Source organism: Neophocaena asiaeorientalis, unplaced genomic scaffold (assembly GCF_003031525.2).
Source record: "Neophocaena asiaeorientalis asiaeorientalis breed wild unplaced genomic scaffold, Neophocaena_asiaeorientalis_V1.1 scaffold166, whole genome shotgun sequence".
NCBI classification, from domain to species: domain Eukaryota; kingdom Metazoa; phylum Chordata; class Mammalia; order Artiodactyla; family Phocoenidae; genus Neophocaena; species Neophocaena asiaeorientalis.
Genome location: NW_020174933.1, coordinates 1,748,946 through 1,769,653, shown reverse-complemented (window position 1 = coordinate 1,769,653; position 20,708 = coordinate 1,748,946). Strand labels below are relative to the sequence as shown.

General features: G+C 43.1%; 1 protein-coding gene across 2 annotated transcripts; it reads right to left on the bottom strand.

Moving 5' to 3' along the window:
* Positions 1-11,751: 11,751 nt before the first annotated feature.
* On the bottom strand, positions 11,752-19,342 carry ZP4 (zona pellucida glycoprotein 4). 2 transcript variants are annotated; one of them, XM_024761499.1, is made up of 12 exons: positions 19,165-19,339; positions 18,762-18,883; positions 18,580-18,682; positions 17,238-17,384; positions 16,282-16,469; positions 15,644-15,741; positions 14,220-14,350; positions 13,849-14,038; positions 13,624-13,771; positions 13,238-13,313; positions 12,116-12,232; positions 11,752-11,900 (listed from the first exon to the last, which is right to left on the bottom strand). In XM_024761499.1, the coding sequence occupies exons 1-12, from the start codon at positions 19,337-19,339 to the stop codon at positions 11,797-11,799; spliced, it is 1,599 nt and encodes a 532-aa protein (XP_024617267.1). In that variant the 3' UTR covers positions 11,752-11,796. The 2 variants fall into 2 exon arrangements, with proteins under 2 accessions (XP_024617267.1, XP_024617266.1); XM_024761498.1 differs by having other exon boundaries at positions 11,766-11,900; positions 17,238-17,390; positions 19,165-19,342.
* Between the last annotated feature and the right edge of the window lie 1,366 nt (positions 19,343-20,708).

Genomic DNA, 20,708 nt, shown 5'->3' with positions numbered 1-20,708 from the left:
TTAAACTCACAGACCAAGGTATGATAATGATACCGAGTTTTCCTACAGGGAGAAAACAAATGCACTTGTTGGGGTTCTCCAACCAACCTCTTTTCATTGGCAACTGCAGATTTCATGAAAAATGAAAGTTACCATTCTAGTTTACTCACCAGAGCCTTTTAAGTTTGTTGCGTTTGAGTTTGTCAATTCCTGAAAGATGAATCGAGTCAGTAGAACTAGAAATGAAGTTTCTGGATCTACAAGGTTTGTGGACCTGAAAGAGGCAAATGCCTCCCATTCTCTCAACTCTTCCAGGCCTCATCAGCTGGCCCTCCCCTATCATGCCCTCATCACAGAACCAGCTTAACCTAGAGGCTCAAGTCTCACTAAAATAGCTGGGCAATAGTATGAAAAAGAAAACAAAACAAATAATAGATGTTGAGTCTGACACAGTTGTTATTATTATTTTAAATTATAAGCCATATTCAGTCATATATCAACAAATGGGATGAGGAAATTATGTACTAAGTGGCATTTACTAAGTGGCTCATTGCTGTGGATATAGTTATGAGTGTTAATAATAAAAAAGAATAATAACTAAAATTTATATAGTGTATACTGTGTGCCAGGTACTATTCTAAATATATATTCTAAAAAATATATATGATATATATATTATATATATATATAATGTATTTAATTCTCACAATTTTTATTTTACAGACAAGGAAACTGAGGCAAAGAAAGATTAAGTAATTCAGTAGAGAGTAAGACATACTGAAAGAGTTCACTTGGTAAGGAACAGAGAGACAAAGAAACTACTCAATGTGATAATAGAAGGTATTATAGAAGCACTTAAGAAATGTGGTAGGTAGAGAGAATGCTGTGATTTATACTGTCCTGGGGAGTCGGGAAATCTTCATCAGGCAGGTGACATCTGAGTGGCTCCTGAAATGAAAAGCAGCTTTCCAAATAGGACAGGCAGCCGTAACAGAAAATGGTCATTATCATCTATAGCAACTTTATTCATAACTGGAAGCAACTAAGATGTCCTTCAGCAGGTGAATGAATAGACAAACTGTGGTTCATCCAGACAATGGAATATTATTCAGTGATTAAAAAAAGAGCTGTCAAGCCATGAGAAGACACAGGGGAAACTTTAAGGCATCTTACTAAGTGAAAGAGGCCAACGTGAAAACTCTGTATATTGCATGATTTCAACTATATGACATTCTGAAAAAGGAAAAACTATGGAGATAGTAAAAAGAACGGTGGTTACCAGGGGCTGGGGGAAGAGAGGAATGACTAATTGGAGCGCAGGGGATTTTTAGGGCAGGAAACTATTTTGTGTGATACTATAATGGTGTATACACAGCATTATGCATTTGTCAAAATCCAGAACATTAAGAGTGAACCACAACGTCAACTATGGACTTTGGTTAATAATAATGTATCAGTATTAGTTCACCGATTGTAATAAGTGTCCCACACTAATGCAAGATGTTAATAACGGGGGGGCGGGGAATAGTCGGGGAGGGAGGAAGGAGGTATAAGGGTACTCTGTACTTTCTGCTCAATTTTTCTATAAACCTAAAACTGCTCTAAAAAATTAACTCTGTTAATAAAAAAGAGAGTGAGTATGAGGAAAAGGAAAAAAAAAAAAAGCAGATAATACAGAGTTCTACGGAAAGAGGGCATCAACTCTTCAGTGTCCTTTCAAATTGACCTTGTTACTGAGTAGATGAAACACTGAGCCATGAGTAACTTACAATTTAGGATAAATTACATTATCAGCTAATTTTCTTCCCTGTCCTTACAGTGTTTGGCTTCAGGATGTGGAGAAAATGAAGATTCTTTTGGCTGCAAGTGAACTAAACTAACTTAGACTCCTTCCAGCAAACGGAAGTTTATTCACTGTTTACAAGGCTGGCACTTCCTGTGCAAGTGAATCCAGAAGTACAAACAAAGTCACTTGAAATCTTCGCTCTTCTCACTTCCTCCTTCTCTCCTGCCCCCCTTCTTCTGCCTCCTTCCTCCTGTGGCCCTTCCTCTCTCCCCCTCTCTCCCCCTTACTCTCCTAGCCTGGGATTTGATGCAGTTCTCTGTCAGGTTCTCTCCACTTGGCTGTAGTGATGGCCTCTAGCGGGTCTAGGCTAATAAGATTCTCTGCGCTTCAGCTCTCTGAAGGCAAAATATCTCTTCTCTGTGTGTACCTACGTCAGTCACGGAAGAATGACCCTTCTGGATGGAGTCAGATGATTACCCCAAACCCATCCATGTCCAGGAGACTGAGATCATTTCTCTTAGCTTAGGCTGCATGCCCAGCCTAATGGTGTGGGGGAAGGCAGGCTTTGTGCATCAGAAATGTGGCTATTGTAAACGAGGAACTGGATTTTAAATTTTATTTCAATTAATTTGAATTTAAATTCTCCATGTAGCTGGTGACTTACACAACAGCCCAGGCTTACACGATCTCATGCTAACCCATGCTAATGGAATCTGCCTACCTACAGTTAAGAGGCCTTGGTTTGTATCACATGACCTTACTTATGCAACAGCTGATTGGAGCAGGCGCGGTTACGTGCCCCAAGGACAACCAATCATAGGCTGCTAGTGACCCATGATTTGTGAAGCCTGACTTCAAAGAAGAGCTGCTTCAATTATACTTTCTCCCTGGAGTCTGGAACTGGGACATAGAAAGGGGATGGGCTATGGGAACACAGCATAAAATTCGGGAGGCGACTCAGGGTCCAGGTGGCCATTATAAGCCATGAGGAAACTGGAATCCTGGTGTGGGTTAGCAAGGAAAGCAGGCTGTGGGAAAGAGGGGAAAATGGGTCAGACAGGCTCAGAAGAGCATAGCCATGAGGAGTAGTCATGGCCCATGAAAGAGAGAGAGACAGAGACGGGGAACAGCATTACCTCCTGCCTTCCAGGGGAAACTCCAGACAGCTGTGGAACAGAAATAAGCCATCTCTGCCATTCTGCCATGCTCTTGTCTGAACTCCTGACCTACAGTGGTATATAGATTGGGAAGTGAAATTCCTCATCATGTCTGCAATGATTAGAAATGCTGCCTTTTTTGTATATTAAATTCATTTATATAAATGACTTTGTTTCAACTCTCTGCCTTGTTCTGTTGATGTGTTTATCCATTCCAGACAATTTTCGCAGTGTTTACAGACTGATAGCTTTACCATATTCTTTGGCATCTGCTGGACACATCAGGCTGTTTGTCATCTCTCTGGCTTTGTTCACGCTTTTTCTTCTGCTTGGAATGTTCTCCTTTCTCTCTCTCCAAGCCCTGAAACTCTCTCTGCCCTTCCCATCCCAACCATTCATCAGTCTAATCCCCAACTTCCTAAGCCCTCACTTCACACTCAGGTCCCTGTATGTGGCCACAGACAATACCCTTTCTTGTCTCTATCTTTGTATCACAATTACCTTAATAAGTTTTTATTCTCTAGACTGAGTTCTGATCCTGGTACCTCCCTCACACAGTGCCCGGCATAGAAGGAGTGTTTAAGAAAACATTATTGAGCAAAGAATTTTACTTTTGGTTTCACAAGCGTGTCCCTCATTCTTGCCAAGGGAAGCACCAGATGGATGGGAAACCAAAGCAATCTTTGTCAACCTCCCATGATAAATTCAAAAGAGACCTTTGGGTAGATAAGTAAGAGTTTTTCTCTTCTGTAGAATGTAGCATACTATAAACAGTAAGTTTTGCTATTTTTGTCCCTGTGTCTATATATTTCACAACTGGGATATCACAAATGACATTAATACGTAGAAGAGAGTTATGAGAATCAAATACGGTACATTTAATGAGCTTAGCGCAGTGCACATAAAATGCCCACAAAGATGGTAGAGATTCTCAACATTAACATTATCACTATTATTACCAGTCATCACCATTTACTAAACATATACTTATTTGGCATCATGAGCGTTAAGTAAAATAATCCATGGAAATCGCTTACATAGCGCCTGGCATGTTATATATGCTAAAAAATGGTAATTATTATTTTATGCTCCCTAAACACCTCTTTCAGAGGTTAAAATACACAAATTAATCTTTTCCTCTCAACACCATTTGTTTCATAGAATAACCTTTCATTTAGATAAGTTCAACAGGGTAGACTCACGATTAATTCTGCATCTCATTTTGTTTTTAATTTTACCCAGTGCATCATTAACATGAAATATTTATTACAATCATAATATTTAAATACCACTGCTTTTGTGCTCTGTATACTTTTCCATTAATACATCCTGCTAAACTTTTTCATCAGACCTCAGCTGGGGAAGTACTTTCATCGTGCTACCCTATTTCAATGGTTAAAGTTTCCATATTTTATTCAAAAGAAGATGGTTCTTGAGATACCAGAGGGTTAAAAAAGGCTAAAATAACAGTGTAGGGAACCTTATAATGTAGACAGTGGGGTAAAATGAGGGAAAGTTCATTTCCAGGAAATACAGAATATTAAGTTAACTGATCCCAAACCAAGGGCATCGAGTCATCCCGGAGGTGTCTAAGGCTTTCTGTGTCATCTTACGGAGGCCACTCCAATAGACTATTAAGCTTTTCTGCGTGCTAACTGCAAAAAGGGTTGACTCATTGAATTTAAATGTGACTTTGACAGAAGGTTTCCTCCCCGGCCGTTATTATGAATGGACTTATTTATGAATGCTCTCCCATCACCTGTCCCTGTAGCTTCCTGGGCAACAGCAAATGCCAGAAACAGCATGTTTGCAGGTAGAATCCCTTTGAAGGAGACAAGGAAGACAGCATGTAAGGCATTATCAAGAGCGTGGAGCTTGATCTAATGGCCTATTGCAGAGTATGATGCAGGCACATAAAAGCGCCGTTGACCCTGGGCTCAGCGCCCCCCCCCCACCCCCGGCCCGGGCTTTACTTTGGGAAGCTCAGCAAAAAAAAGCCAACACACACACTAGGGTCTTCTTCCTGTCCCGGTCAAATAAAAAGCCATCTTGTAAAACTGGTTTTTCCTGTATACAGAATACTTTGCTAAGCCCACGGGAAGACACAAAGGCAAAAGGTGCCCTCCAGGACTCCTGATGGGTATCTGGTCATCCTGAGCCGGTGCATCCTTATTCTTTGGAGGCTACTGGCCTTCTGGACAAGAGACAGATGACATACACATAGAAAAAAATAAGTGATACCATATACAGGTATATACCTGTATGCCAAATTGATACCAAACAACAGGTATACCATATACTCATGAGGCTTGCTTCTTCTGGCCTGACATACTCTTGAGGAGAGTTACTTTCAGGAAGAGTGACTGGGAGTGGGGAATGGTAGTTCTTTATATTTGTGCTTTTCTATATGATTTGAATTTTTTTCTAATTTGGTCATACACGAGTATTTTTATTGGTAGGATTATGGGTCTTCTTATTGTCTTTATGCTTTTTCATGTTTAAAAATCATTTACAGGTTCATCCACATCACTACAAATGACCCAATTTCGTTCCTTTCTTTGGCTGAGTAACATTCCATTGTATGTATGTATCACATCTTCTTTATCTATTCATCTGTTGATATACATTTAGGTTGCTCAACAGATGAATGGATAAAGAAGATGTGGTACATATATACAATGGAATATTACTCAGCCATAAAAAGGAACGAAATTGGGTCATTTGTAGTGATATGGATGAACCTAGAGTCTGTCACAGGGTGAAGTAAGTCAGAAAGAGAAAAACAAATATTGTATACCACATATATGGAATCTAGAAAAATGGTACTGATGAACCTATTTTCAGGGCAGGAAGAGAGACGCAGACGTAGAGAACGGACTTGTGGACACAGGTGGGGAAGGGGCGGGTGGGACGAACTGAAAGAATAACATTGACATAGAGAGAGTAACATTGACATATATACACTACCATGTGTAAAATAGCTAGCTAGTGGGAAGCTGCTGTATAGCACAGAGAGCTCAGCTCATGGAGGGGATATACGTATAAACTAACACAACGCCGTAAATCAATTATACTCCAATAAAAAAAGAATCATTTATAAATGTTACTTTGCAGTATGAGATAATAAATGTTGGTGAGGATGTGGAGAAATTGGGACCCTCATACATTGTTGGTGGGAATGTAAAATGGTGGAACCACTTTGGAAAACAGTTAAGTTTCTCAAAACGTTAAACATGGAGTTACCAGATGACCCAGAAATTCTATTCCTAGGTATATAACCTAGAGAAAAATATATGTCCATACAAGAACTTGTACACAAATTCATGGCAGGGTTATTCTTAGTAGCCAAAGGTGGAAACAACCCAAATGCCCATCAATTGATAAATGGATACACAAAATGTAACAATGGAATATTATCCAGTCCTAAAAAGGACTGAAGTACAGACACATGATGTGGCATAAATGAACCTTGAAAACATTATGCAATGAAAGAAGCCAGTCACAAAAGGCCACGTATATGATTTCATTTATGTGAGCTGCTCCAGATCAGACAAATCTATAGAGACAGACAGTAGATTAGTGAATGTCGGGGGTGGGGGAGTGGTGGGAATCAGGAGTGGCTTCTAATGGGGTTTCTTTGAGGATGATGAAAACGTTCTAAAATTTAGTGATGGTTGCACAACTCTGAATATACTAAACCACCGCTGAATTGTACAAATTAAATGGATAATTGTATGGAATGTGAGTTATATGTCAATAAGGATGTTAAACTACGAGAACCAAAGGCTAGGCTTCTGAAGAGAAAAGCACACTATAGTTGCTACTGGATTTGTGATTTTTCTTTGTGGCAGTTTTATTCCTTGCTTAAGTACTTTTCCTCAGGGGAGAAACAAGATGTAGGTGTTTTAATGGGAAATTTGAAATCTGTGGCTTTCCTAATTGTCAAAAGATAAAGATGTAAGTTTGCACAAAGGGACAGTCCATATTTATCATGAAGTTTTTGTCACTCCTGTGAACGACAAGGGGCTGCCAACAGAGGCAGACAGTCTGCATGCCCTTAAAAGCCCTGCCTGGTCAGGAGCTCCTATACTAGGGGATGAGTGTGTTCTGGTTAAAATCCGGCCATCCATTCTCTGGGAATTTTCTAGGCTCCTTTAAATCTGGTTAAATTATGTCATAGTTTGGTGTGATTCACTCAGCAAATGTTCCCTGAGCTCCTGGTCTGTGCCAGGCTCTTTGTCCTGGACAAGGACGAGGGAATTTTTAGGATAAAAGTCTGACTTCGATGAGATCTGGGTAGCACAAGCAGCCATGAAGGCCACTGGGAACAGGAACCTGACCTCCAAACAAGCACCTCCTCGGCCTCAGGGCTGCCTCTCTGGTATGCCTCTGCCATGGTGAGGAATCACTCTGTCTGGTGGATATGTGCGTCTCTCTCCCGAGGCTGGCCCTTTTCCCCTCTCCCTGATCTCCACCTGCTCCCCAGCCCCCAGTTCCTAACATTTACCCCACAGAGGACAACAAGACTAACTCTCGGGGTAAGAAAGCAGATGCCTTATCTAAAAACTGACCTCACAGGTATTTTTGACACATGTAAACCAAATTCAACCTTTTGAGACAGCAGTGCTTCTACGCCGATTAGGGGACAATTAACTGACCAGGCACATAATAAGAACACCTGGTAAACTTGAAGTAGCTATTACGATCCAACCGTTTATTCCCATATTGAGATAAGACAAAATTCTGTTGGTATAACAAATTTTATCCAATATCACTGAAACCTATTCTTTATTTTACAACCATAAATCTTCGTGTAGTCAGCCCTTTCTTCTCTGCTCCCTCCATTCCCAGCCACTTCGCTTGAAATGAGAGCCTTCATTTGATTTGGCCACTTCTCATCACCTGACTGGGCTACTTAGGAGTGTTGGGAAGGTGATTTATTTCTCTGTGGCAATGTCCTCAGTCTCACATCAAAGCAATACTTCTTGGAAAAAGTGAGAAGTTGGTAAGTGGCAGAACTACCTAATTTCTGCTACCTCTGGCCTATGGCTATTGCAGTAAGTCTTGCTCAGACTTTTATTAAATAAAAGCAAGGCTTTAGCTTTCAGACGACAGAAGTATGCTGTGGTGTAAGACACAAAAACACATCACCAGCCCACAGCATGAAAACTCTGAGCAAGGAATCAGGGAAGTACAATTTCCAAGGGAGAACTAGGAAGCAGGACAAATGGAAAATAACTGAAGGAGATTAAATTTTTCGTTCTTAGATTATTCTTAAAGACAGAAAGAAATAATTGAGTCCTTACTTCAGGAGTGAGAATGTTGAGTCTGTAGAGATTAAATGTCTGGCCAACAGTCATGCCATAGCCTGGTCTGAATATTCTGGGTAGCAGGAGGTTGGTATTCTCTATTAAAAATCACAGGATTCCATCTGAATGGCTACTGTGATATCAGGTTCAACTTCTGGTTTCCTATTGTTTCTCCTGTTCCCCGACCACATAAGTTAAGTTTCTTGTTGGTTGTTGAAATAGAGTCCTCTACTGTCCATCCCTAGTATGAAAGAGTTATTTCATTGAACATGAAAGATCCAATAAAATAATGTTTCAATACATGGGGCTGATGTCAAGATGCTGTTTGCAGTCTTCTGCCAGCTGCTTTGGGTTTTCTTCGATTTGCCCTAAGATAAAATTGTTTCCCTGGAAAAATGAAGGAAACTTAATACTTCTTAGGTCCCTACATGGTTGGTGACCAGCACATCTTTCTTCTCATTGACTCTGAAGATGTTGATTTTGTCTCAGTCTTACAATTTTTGTGAATTCTAGTATATTTCATTGGCTTAAAGTTCCCTTGCTTGTCGGCTGATTAGACACCAACAGCAACCACGCCCCAGCTTGCTAACACTGAGGAGGAAACAGTCCTAACAAAATCTGCAGTTACGAACTTGCAGTGTCAGAAACTAGAGCAATGATACAGATGGTTACAAAGCACATGAAAGGATGCTCAACATCACTAATTATTAGAGAAATGCAAATCAAAACTACAATGAGGTATCACCTCACACTGGTCAGAATGGCCCTCATAAAAAAATCTACAAACAATAAATGCTGGAGAGGGTGTGGAGAAAAGGGAACCCTGCTACGCTGATGGTGAGAGTGTAAACTGGTAGAGCCACTATGGAGAACAGTATAGAGGTTCCTTAAAAAACTAAAAATATAGCTACCACATAATCCTGCAATTCCACTCCTGGGCATACATCTGGAGAAAACTATAAATCTAAAAGATACATGCACCCCAATGTTCATTGTAGCACTATTTACAATAGCCAGGACCTGGAAGCAACCTCAATGTCCGTCAACAGATGAATGGATAAAGATGTGCTACATATATACAAGGGAACATTACTCAGCCATGAAAAAGGACAAAATAATGCCATTTGCAGCAACACAGATGAAACTAAAGATTATCATACTAAATGAAGTCAGACAAAGACAAATATATGATATCACTTATGGGGAATCTACAAAAGGCTACAAATGAACTTATCTACAAAATAGAAGTAGACTTACAGCTATAGAAAGTAAGGGACTTCCCTGGCAGTCCAGTGGTTATTAGGACTTCACCTTCAATATAGGGGTTGTGGGTTCAATCCCTGGTTGGGGAGCTAAGATCCCACATGCCTCGTGGCCAAAACACCAAAATATAAAACAGAAGCAATATTGTAACAAATTCAATAAAGACTTTAAAAATGGTCCATCAAAAAAATCTTAAACAAAAAGGGAACTTATGATTATGGGGTGGTTAACAGTGGGAGAGAGATAAATTGGAAGATCAGGATTGACACACACATACACTACTATATATAAAATAGATACTAATAAGGGCCTACTGTATAGCACAGGGAACTCTACTCAATACTCTAACGGCTTATATGGGAGAAGAATCTAAAAAAGTGGATACATGTATAACAGATTCATTCTGCTGTACAACATTGTAAATCAACTATACCAATAAAAATTATATAAAAAAGAGTGATGACAGAGGGGACAGGAGACAGCTGTGGGCCCCCATAGGCTGGACTAGGCATAAGCTAAGGAGGAGGAGCCAACACTAGACTATAACACAAACTATCGACTGTTCACCTCCCCAAAACAGACGCCTATCCTTACGGGATTTAGAGCAACTTAAACTCTTTACAAAGCTAGTATGAGTGTTATTAGAAATACTTTGGAAGATGTTTTAACTTCATAAGCAACGGCCAAACCATACACTTTGTGCAGTTCTACTCCTTGATATCCAAGATAAGACATCTTCACAAAGAAGTTTAAGGACTGTTTGGCTTAGCTATCTATTGTGCCTTAAAAAAAAAATAGTCACCCCAAACTGTGGTAGCTTATATTAATCATTTCTCATAGTTGTGGTGGAGCAGGTATTTGGAAGTGGCTCAGCTGGGTGGCTCTGGTGCCGTCTTTCATGAGGTTTTGGTTAGATGTGGGCTAGGGCTAGAGGATCAGCTTCCACGGAGGCTCATTCACACAGCTCTTGGCTGGGGGGCCTCAGTCCTCCTGCACAGGGCTGCTTCAGCATCCTTATTGCGGCATAACAGCAAGCTTCTCCAGAGCAGATGATCCAAGGCAGAAGCCGCGCTGTCTCTTATAACCTCGTGCCAGTAACACCATCGTGTTCACCGCGCTCTAACAGCCATTTTGATTCCAAGGGGGACACTGCACAAGGTTGCTGTATACAGGAAGGAGCTTTTTTACTAAGCACTCCAAGCTAGAAGCAACTTTGCACCTCAAAGTGACCTGGAAGTTGCTCCATGAAGATGAATGGTCTTAATCTTATTTAACCAGGCATACTTTCATAGCTCCCCCACTGGGGACAGAGGAGATCCACAGAGGTTGGCTAACAGTGTTAGTTACCAGAGTTCTTTGAGTAGGACATTCACCTTGAGAAGTCAGGATAATTCATTCTTCTCCTGTTTTTTCTACTGATCTTAAGAGCTACTAAACTGTGAAATTACTTGCTGGTTCTGGGGCAAAACAAAGCCTCTTCTGATCAAGCTACTCGCAGTTGATCAATTCATGATCAGATACTTTTTTAGGCATTAGTTTTCCAAGTGTAATGCTTGGAATAGAAAGATCAGGATCACCTGAGGAATGGTGATAAATGCAAGTTCATAAGCCTCAGCCCAGACCTACTTAATCAAAGTCTGGGGGTGGGGGCAGTAACTGTTTCCATCAGCCCTCCTTTGGTCCTGATGCACACGAAAGTTGGAGAACCAATGGTCTAGAACAGCGGTCCCCAACCTTTTTTGGCACCAGGGACCGGTTTCATGGAAGACAATTTTTCCACAGACGGGGGTGGTGGAGGGGTGGTTCAGATGGTAACGCCAGCAGTGGGGAGCGACGGGGGAGCGGCAGATGAAGCTTCATTCGCTTGCCCACTGCTCATCTCCTGCTGTGAGGCCCAGTTCCTAACAGGCTGAGGACCGGTACGGGTCCATGGCCCAGGGGTTGGGGGCCCCTGAGCTAGAAGATTCTTGACTAGCTCTAGACTAGTTCTACCTAAGTTTGATCAACTTTGTGGAAGAGTTTCGTTCTACACCCTCATAAACCTGTAAAAGATCTGCTAAGCCTGAGGTACTAAGTCCTTATAGATTCTGCTTGAGTTGTCAACCAACTGTGAAATTCTACTGAAATGTTCTCTTCAGAAGATAGGAGGGCTGCAGAAGAAAAAATTACCCCAAGCTGGAAAGAGGTGATGCTAACAGTAGATGAGCTAGTGTAAAGAAATTACTTTTTACCTTTCAAATGAGAAGCTGAGCACAGGCTAGCAGTGCAATCTGGTTTTATTAACACATTTGGTCTGAGTAGCTCATCTCTGTTTCCTGATGGCCAGGTAGGACACTAACGAGGCTCCAATGATTAAGGTTCCAGAAAGGCCAGCCACCCACAGGGCTTGGGCGTCTACAGGAGACCCTGTAGGATGGAAAGGTAGATTAATGCATGCTGAAAATCAAGTGATTCTACATCCCAATAAAGACTGCCAGTCTTGAGCTACAGGAAAAAAAGCTAGACAATTCCTTCTGAAGTTCACATTGACCAAATCAGTAAGGGAAGCAGGGGTGAGCAAGTAGCTTTGGTTTGACCAATGGTTCAGATACGGGACCTCCCGGGGGTCTCCTTCCACTCACTTGAGTATTTATGGAGCTTTTCTGAGGAGTCCTGAGTGGCTTGGAGTAAAATCATGGGACCCTGGCTAGAAATGCTAGCAGTGCTGTTCTGAAAATGCATGTCAGAGCTTCTTCTTCCTGTTGGAGAGATGAGTTAGGGATTTGTTAGTACATGTGGTTGGAGTGGTTAAGGAGTCTAAAATAGTGCCAAATCGCTTGGTATGGATAGTTCTGCTCCGTGGGCCTCAAGAAAAACCTCAATGTGTTCAATACAAAGTCTCAGACTTGCTCATTTGTATTAACACTTCCAGAGAAATGATGACTTTGGACTATCCCCAAACTGTCATTCTTCTTACACAGAGATGCTTAAACAGTTGTACCTTAGTACTGAGACCCTATGATATAAAGGTACCTGGTAAGACACTAACAGCAGAGCTCTGTTTGAATCCTATTTCTACTGCCAGTTGTAGATCTTTGAACTTTTCAAAGTTTTAGTTTTTATAGACATATATGTATACCAGTGTATGTATCATTGCAGTTGGATGTTGAATATTTCATCTATTAGATGATAGTTATGAAAAATACTATGAAGTGGGTTTTTTTTTTTTGCCATAAGGGACTTAAAGCTTCATGGGTCATGAATCCCAATTGATTCAGGAGCCAGGTAAGATCTGTGGGATCAGGTGGAGTATACAGCTGTACGAGCATTGGGCCTGATCATTAGAGCACGTAACTCTAAGTCTGCAATCCTATTCCACGTGTAAGCCTTCAGGCCTTGTTGCCAGACCTGCCTTCAAGCAAGTATAGAGGTCTACATTTATATCTGGATAGACCAGAAATGTTTTATTAGATTATAGGCTGTGAACCCATTTGACTCCTGGCTAAGTCAAAATTTATATGGAGAAAAGCTAAAGCTGCGAGTTTTCAGAATTTATAGCTTATATTTAGAAGGCCTGGAATTCTAGGAAACTAGCTGTATTTCTGTTCTACTGCATCGTGAAAGTACTTAAGGAAGCTTCATTAATAAGATAAATCTTTGGTTTGACTCATTTGCCACAGGCTAAAGAAGGTTTGATCTGAAATACAAATGACATACAAATACACTGAAATCTGTCCTCTGGTGTAGACAGCTTGGAAACTTACGTCTGGCAGGACAGGTTGTCACACAGGATGGTGTCCCAGCAGGCTGGCAGACCGATGCACTGCAGTGCAGATACACCTGGGAGCCAAAAGAATTGGGATCGTGGTACAACACATCATGGTAAGTCTTCAAACCTGCTTTGTCTCCCCCAGGAAGAAATCAAGAAGTTTCAGAAAATCCTGAAAAACCAAGCTGACATCACAGAATCACTAAAATACTCGATTCTAGTTGACATGTCACACATGCCATTCGCATCCCTTGATTGCTCCAAAGCGCTACCAACAACCAATGTTTAAGGGCCACTTCGGCTGAAGAGTGAGACGGTGTGAAAACACTTGAGCTGGGGGGTTTAGAGCCCTGCTGAAGAACACAGAAGGTGGCATCATACCGGTCCCTTGAGTGCCTGCTTTGCCACTGAGTCCACGAAACTGAAGGTGGAAATGCTGAAGCGCTGGTAGTGAGAAGGAAACGGCAGGTCCAAGGCTCTCTGGACAGGGATCAGTTTGGTCTGATAGTTGTCTCCAGTGTAGGGGCATCTAAGCAAGGATATCTGGCAGTCAAGATGGGCTCCGTGGAGGGTGTTTAAACACAGGTGCAGGAAAAAGCCACTTACCCATTTACCAGCATGGGCCACTGGGGCTGGAGCAGGGTGTTTGTGCTGGGTGTGGCCCAACACTGGTGTAGGTGCAGCTCTAGACTGGGGTCTGTTCTGTGTTGGATGGAGACTTCCACGTAGATGGGATCCCGAAGCAACTTCACCACTGGGTAGTCACTAGCAGTGTAGTAGGAACTATAGTGTTTGTCTGCAAGAGGCCAAAACAAATTGAAGTAGTAAAAAGCTTAGAACCTCTGGTGGCTTGAGATAGACCATCACCCACATAAACACCTCTGGCACATATCTTGTTACCAAGGTAGGGTCTTGACGCCCAGAGGAGTGACAAGACTTGGTCTAGAGGCCAGATTCTCCACGAAAGAGGGTCTTACCTTTGGCAATCTGAAGTTCCAGAGTGAGGTGTCCAGGCTGGGTCTTAGGAAGGGGTGGCGGGACAGTAAACACCTGGACATTCACTGGAAGAGCATTGCTGCTTACAGAGTAGCTACAGCTGATTCGAAGCCTGCAGAACAATAAGATTTTAGCTACTATCTTGGGTGGGTGGACCATGTCACCTCTTTAAGGTTTGAGGAACCATTAAGTGATAGGTGTTAGAACAAGTTTATAAACGTGTTGTGTGGTTCTGGCCTTGTGAGAGCTATCATTGGGGAGACTGATATGTCAACAAGATCAGTGTTTGAGAGTTTGATATAAAAACCATACAAGAAACAGATATGGTCAACAGATGAATGGATAAAGGTGTGGTAGATACAATGGAACACTACTCAGCCATAAAAAAGAATGAAATGATGCCAGTTGCAGCAACATGGATGGACCCACAGATGGTCATACTAAGTGAAATCAGACACAAAGACAAATATCATATGATATCACTTACATGTGGAATCTAAAATAGGACACAAATGAACTTATCTATGAAACAGAGACAGACTCACAGACAGAACAGACTTGTGGTTGCCAAGGGGGAGAGGGCATGGGGGAAGGATGGATTGGGAGTTTGGGATTAGCAGATGCTAACTATTACATAGAGACTGGATAAATAAGGTCCTACTGTACAGCACAGGGAACTATATTCCATATCCTGTAGCAAACCATAATGGAAAATATGAAAAAAATATATGACCGAATCACTTTGCTGTACAGCAGAAGTTAAAACATTGTAAATCAACTATACTTCAATTAAGAAATAGATATGGTACTATGAGAAGAACGTACCTTCTGAGGAGGGGGTAGTCAGGGAAGATGTTGCAGGGGATTTGATAAAAGTTACAGAGATAGATGAGAGTAAAGTATGGAGGCAAGAAGTCTGAGGGCCACTGAATACTCTAGAAGCACAGTCTGGGGTTAGGGAATAGTGAGGGAAGGACTGAGAAAGGTTAGGCTGGAGAAGTAGCAGTTCCATGCAGGGCCCTGCAAGCTATGCTCATGACATTAAGCTTCAGCTCTAGGAAGACCAAGAGAAAGCTTTAAGTATGCTAAGGTTTTAAAGGGATTCATTTCGCTACAGCTTAAACAGTGGGGGTAGAAGGAAGAGACCAGAGTGAGAGACAAAAGACCCGGTGAAGTGAATTAGAAGTCAGCTAAGTTAGAGACTTAGATCAAGTTGGTGGCAGTAATGCAGGGCTACTGGATCAAATAATGGTCAGTGAGATTGGACAAGCAAGGCAGCTGAGATTCTCCTGTCATGAGGAGATGGTCATTTCTGGATTCATGTTTACTCTAGAACTCCTGCTTTATGTGAGAAGGGAAGTCAGGCATTCTGGTCAAGTAAGGTCAGGTTAACTAAGACCCTTACCTGAAGATACTGTCTCGGGTGATAGAACCATGGCTCCAAGTTCTCACATCCCGAGTTGCAACCAGCTCGTTTTCGTACACTGCCTGGGTTCCAGTGACCTACAAGGGCAGGTAAAGAAGTCTTGTCACTCCTGCAAGCCAGATGCTGCTTCACTCATAACTTGCTTTGGTTCAGTGCTCAGCAAGGCTGCCCTATCATAGATTGCATTTTTCACAACATGAGTGGAGGCAAGAGCAGGTGGCATTGACTAGCTGGCAACTTATCACTTCACCTTACTTTCAGGACAAAGGGACAGGAAGAGGCTTATGAGTACTCAGATGAGGCAGCCAGAAATACTACTGATCTCAGCTGACCTCCCTGCTCGTTTCCCAGGGCAGTGCAGTGGGAAGAACCTGTTACTGGTTCTTCTACAGTGTGGTAAGGGGTGCTAGCCCCTCGCTGGAGTGCAGGTGGGATGACTTAGCCGAGTGCCCTGGGGAGGTTTCGGCTTTCTCAGTGATGAAGCCCTCTCTGTCCTAGAGACCATCCTACACACCAAGCAATAGTCACGGCTAAGCCATTCCAGTTCTCCCCCCATCACTAGGGCATTCCTACCCAACTTCAAGTCAGGAACAGAGCCCAAGGTCAGCTCTTCTCACCCATTTTGTAGTACCACAGGCAGTAAACGGAAACTGGAACAGGACAAAGGTGTGTGTTGCCATCACAGGTTTACATTCACTGTCATTCCTGAAGGCCAAGTGCACAGAATTCAGCAGCAGTGGGGGTGAGGTCACATTCCGAGACACAGCGATGGAGAAGTGGCCGTCCTGGGTACAGCGTGCGGTCACTGAAACACCAGAGCAACTGTGCTGAAGGCAGGTCATCTCGCTTGTTACTGAGCCAGCCAGACAAGAGTCTAATTATTTAGTTTAGTTCTTTTAAATTCCCCGCCCTCCTCTCCCCCGCCTCCTAGAAAAGCTGCATTCCCAGCTAGTGACCATATGCAGGTTCAGCCATCCAGAGCTTCATCAAGGCTCTGGATGGCCACTTGGGTTTGAATCTTGCCTCCACCACTTACTGTGTGGCCTCAAGCAGAGTATTTAACCTCCTTGCATCAACTTCATCTGTAGAATGGGGATAGCCGTACCTGCTTTGTTTTACTGATCAGCTAGAATTCAGAGCATAGAATTGAGTGTGGCATCTAGGTGTTTAATGAGGGTCTCTTTTTTTTTATGGGAAAAACTTGGAGCATGGTTTGGGACAAATAATCATCTTTTGAAATAAAGCTCTCTAGACAATCAGCCACCAGTGGCTCTTTCTTGGGAATTGGTTACGTTTCTGTCAACTAGCATCTTGCACACAGACTTAGCTTCTTGAGTTCATTGAGAGTTACTTGCTTTACATTGGATTCTAGGAGAACAGACAGTGGAAGGTTGTAGAAAGCTCTGTCACTTACGGTCAAGTGTTCTAGGAGGTGTTGCTTATACATCAACCTCTGGTCATCTTTAGTATTTGCCTTCTGGATGGGGGTGGGGGAGAAAACCCTCCTCTGGGTTTAGTTAGTGGTAATTGCAGGCACTTTTCTTCAGCTGATTTCAAAGATATAGTGACTCACCTGTGTTTCCGTAGTAACAGGAATTGGCCTCTTCAGAATCGTAGCAGCAGCCTAGCTGCTTACAGTCTCCTTGAGTGATGGGTGAAGGAGCACATGGCAGTCTGTCCCACACTGGGATAGAGTCGCAAAGGCCAGCATTTGGGATGTCTAGGGCTAGATTTTGCAGAGAAGAGCAACACTAAGTAACAAAGTTTGGTCTTTAAGAAGAGGCCATTTCATTATAAAGCATTAACATTCAATTCCCATAGATATCTATGTGATTGAAAGAGATATGTACATAATAGAGATTATAACTGAGTTAGAAAATTAACTATTAGATCACCTTATAGGAGTCCCCTGAAAGGAGTCCTCTTTGGAAGAAGAAATACCAATAAGATTGGAAGAAGCAGTGAGACTCAACTTTTTTTTATTCAAGTAAAGAATTCTTATGGTTCTCATGAACCTAGGGGCAGGACAGGAATAAAGAAGCAGACGTAGGGAATGGACTATGAGGACACGGGGAGGGGGAAGGGTAAGCTGGGATGAAGTGAGAGGGTAGTGCTGACATATATACACTACCAAATGTAAATTGTCCCCTGCATCGGCAGGCGGACTCTCAACCACTGCACCACCAGGGAAGCCCCTTAATTGTGTTCTTTAAAAGGCACTTCTCAATCTTAGTGTATTTCAAATTACCATCATTTTGAAATGCAGTTCTGATTCAGTAGGTGGGGAGTGGGGCCTACGATCCTGTATTTTATCAGTATTACCCCAGTGGCTATAGCCTAACAAGGCAGGTGTGAAGAATTACAAGTTCGACTCTTATGACTGAGGTAGGGCTCTCAGGTGGCAAGGCAAGATTTGCTGGAGTTGAGTTGGTGTCATACTTCCTATTAATTACCCAGTTAAGTAATTGAGTAGCGTCCCTAGCTAAAGAGACTGAGCCCTATTCTCAGCGCAATCTGCTTCCTGAAGGCATTTGCCGAGTCTCCTTGATAACTTCAGCTTCCTTCCCTACCCTTCAAGGCGGGGGGAGCTCTGGTCCTGGGATAACTCTTGGTTGAATCCCAGCTCTGCCACCTACCAGTGACGGGCACTTGGTAAGCTCCCTGCTGGGGGCCATCAATAGGGCTCACAGCGCTGGGCTGGGATTATAGGTGACACGTGCAGCACCACCCACAGTGCCTGGGCCCCAAGTCATCGCTCAGGTGGTGGTTAGCCTAAGGTCTCCTGTGGAGGGGAGAGTTAGAAGATAGTCCTCCACGGGTGCCTGGGGGCACTGCACACAGCAGGTAGAAGATGCCTGAGGGCATCTTCCAGGCAGCTCCATACCACCCAGAACCTGGAATTTTCCAGCTCTTACCTGGGAGATCCACAGGACACCTGAACAGCTTTGTCTCTGTAACTGTCCTGCGTCCACCCGCATCTGCTCCTTCAACTCCAACAGGCATGATGTAGTGGGAGTCCTGGAGAGACAGGCCCCGGAAGTCAGCCTGGATGGTGGCACAAGTGTCTCAGCGTTCCTGAGGGCTGGGTCGTACTCACCCACTCAGTGACATAGCAGCCGCTGTAGGACACGTCCACCACCAGGGAGCTGCCAGGGCCCTCGCTGACCCAGGTCCCACACTCAGAGTCATTCTGCAGCCTGTGCGGCAGCCCACGATTATCTGGGGGCGGGGAAGGGGGGAAAGCACAGATGGTCGGTCACCACCATCACCAGTGCTGGGAAAGGACTGCCAGCTTTGCCTTAGACCCCAGGGATAGCTGCCAAGAAAAGAGGAACAAAAGGGGAATCAGATTCAGAAGCAAAGCTACATTTTAAAAGATTCGTTCTATAGAGAGAAGCGACAGAGTTTAGCAAAGGGGGGAAGCATTAGGACAGGAAGCAGAGGGCAGTTCTAGGCAGTAGAGGAGACATGCCATTGCCTGGCTCAGCCTTCAAACCTACCCCAAGCTATTAGTGCAGGAGGGGGTGCTGTCTCCTGGCTGAGGTTTATGGTGAACTGAAAGCCCCTTAGCCCACAGCGGAGCCCACCGGGATAACCTGGTGCCTTGGGCTCATGCTGACCACTCAGAGCAACAGACAGCGGAAACCAGAGCCAGAGGGATTGCAGCAGCCACATAGCAGCGTCACCGGGAGCCTGACTGACCGCGCTTCCTGTCCTGCACTTCCTCTCCCAAGAGCCCGCGCTCCCCATGCCCTTTATATACAGAGGGAAAGCTCGTTTCAGGTGCACATCTATGTAGCATGCAGGTGGCACTCCTTTGGAAAGGGTGATTCCTCCAGCTTCATTCACTTTAGGCCACAGTCTGCAGCTGCAGTGCTTTAAACATCGAAATCAGGTGGTCTTCAGAGCCCAGAAACAACGTGGTGCCTTTTAGCTGAGAGAGGCTGTCTCCCGGTTGCTCAGTGTAGCACTTAATTTACTAGCTTATTGACCTTCCTTTAGAAGCTTGCATATCTGGGTGTAAATCCTAGCTCTGCCACTTATGAGCTGTATGAACTGGGTAAGTTACTACCTCTCAGAATCTCAGTATTCTCATCTGTAAACTGGGAATATCTCCCGGCAGCTGTGTTCTTTTGATTGTATTTAGCCTAATATTTCTGATAGGAACAATTTTCCCAAGTTGACTAAGAATCTTTGTCAGAGCACTGAGAACGTGTAACCAGGTATCTATAATTCTCTTCAACTAATAAAAGCGAATAAGCATGTGTCTTCCCCGGGGAAACTGCACAACTCATTTAACCATGTGGTGACAAACAACACTGAGGAAATGCTGGACTCTGCCCTCGGGGATGGGATGTGGCTTTCCAGCACCTCTGTCTGGTTTGGGTTTGGCCACTAGCCCATCACATCCCATTTACTTACTCATAGGACTTACCACATTGGATTTTAATGGCCTCTTATTTACTCAGTGTCCCTACTAGAAGCACTTGAGGGCAGGGACCGATGTTTTTTCATTGCATCCTGAAAGCCTTAGACAGTGTGTCCTCAGTGTTTACTGGGGAAACAATGAATCAATGAATGTGCTTTCATTAGTGGCCATGTCCTAAGGCTAACCCCCTTGAAAATGTGGTTTCCCAACCTCACTGGTACAGATTCATTTCCTTTGTGATGAGCTCAAACTCATAATATTTAGGTGTTTTCTCTTCAAGTCATTATACGTGTGAATAAGTATAAGAATGAAGAGGAATATAACAAACTAGTGAATAAAACAAAAGAGAAACAGACTCACAGATATAGAGAACAAACGAGTGGTTACCAGTGGGGAGGGGGAAGGAGGGAGGGGCAAGATAGGGGTAGGGGGAAAAAGGTTATTATGAGATTATATGAAATCATCTGTGTGAAACTTTTGAAAACTGTAAAGCACTATAGAATTTCAAGAATCTTTCATTCAATAAAAAATAGGATGAGGGTTGGACTTGTGTGTGATGGCTCAGGAGCTGAATGGCCAGTCTCCCCACTGGGCTTAGGAATGTTGCTCCCTAAA

Bases quoted from the DNA above. Each gene is read 5' to 3' on its own strand.
- ZP4 (XM_024761498.1), bottom strand. From the start codon at position 19,339: ATGTGGCTGCTGCAATCCCTCTGGCTCTGGTTTCCGCTGTCTGTTGCT. The intron at 17,391-18,579 runs GTAAGAGCTGGA...TGCAAAATCTAG, and splicing joins GTGTCCTGTGGATCTCCCAG to CCCTAGACATCCCAAATGCT. The intron at 14,351-15,643 runs GTAAGGGTCTTA...ATTGTTCTGCAG, and splicing joins ACCCGAGACAGTATCTTCAG to GCTTCGAATCAGCTGTAGCT.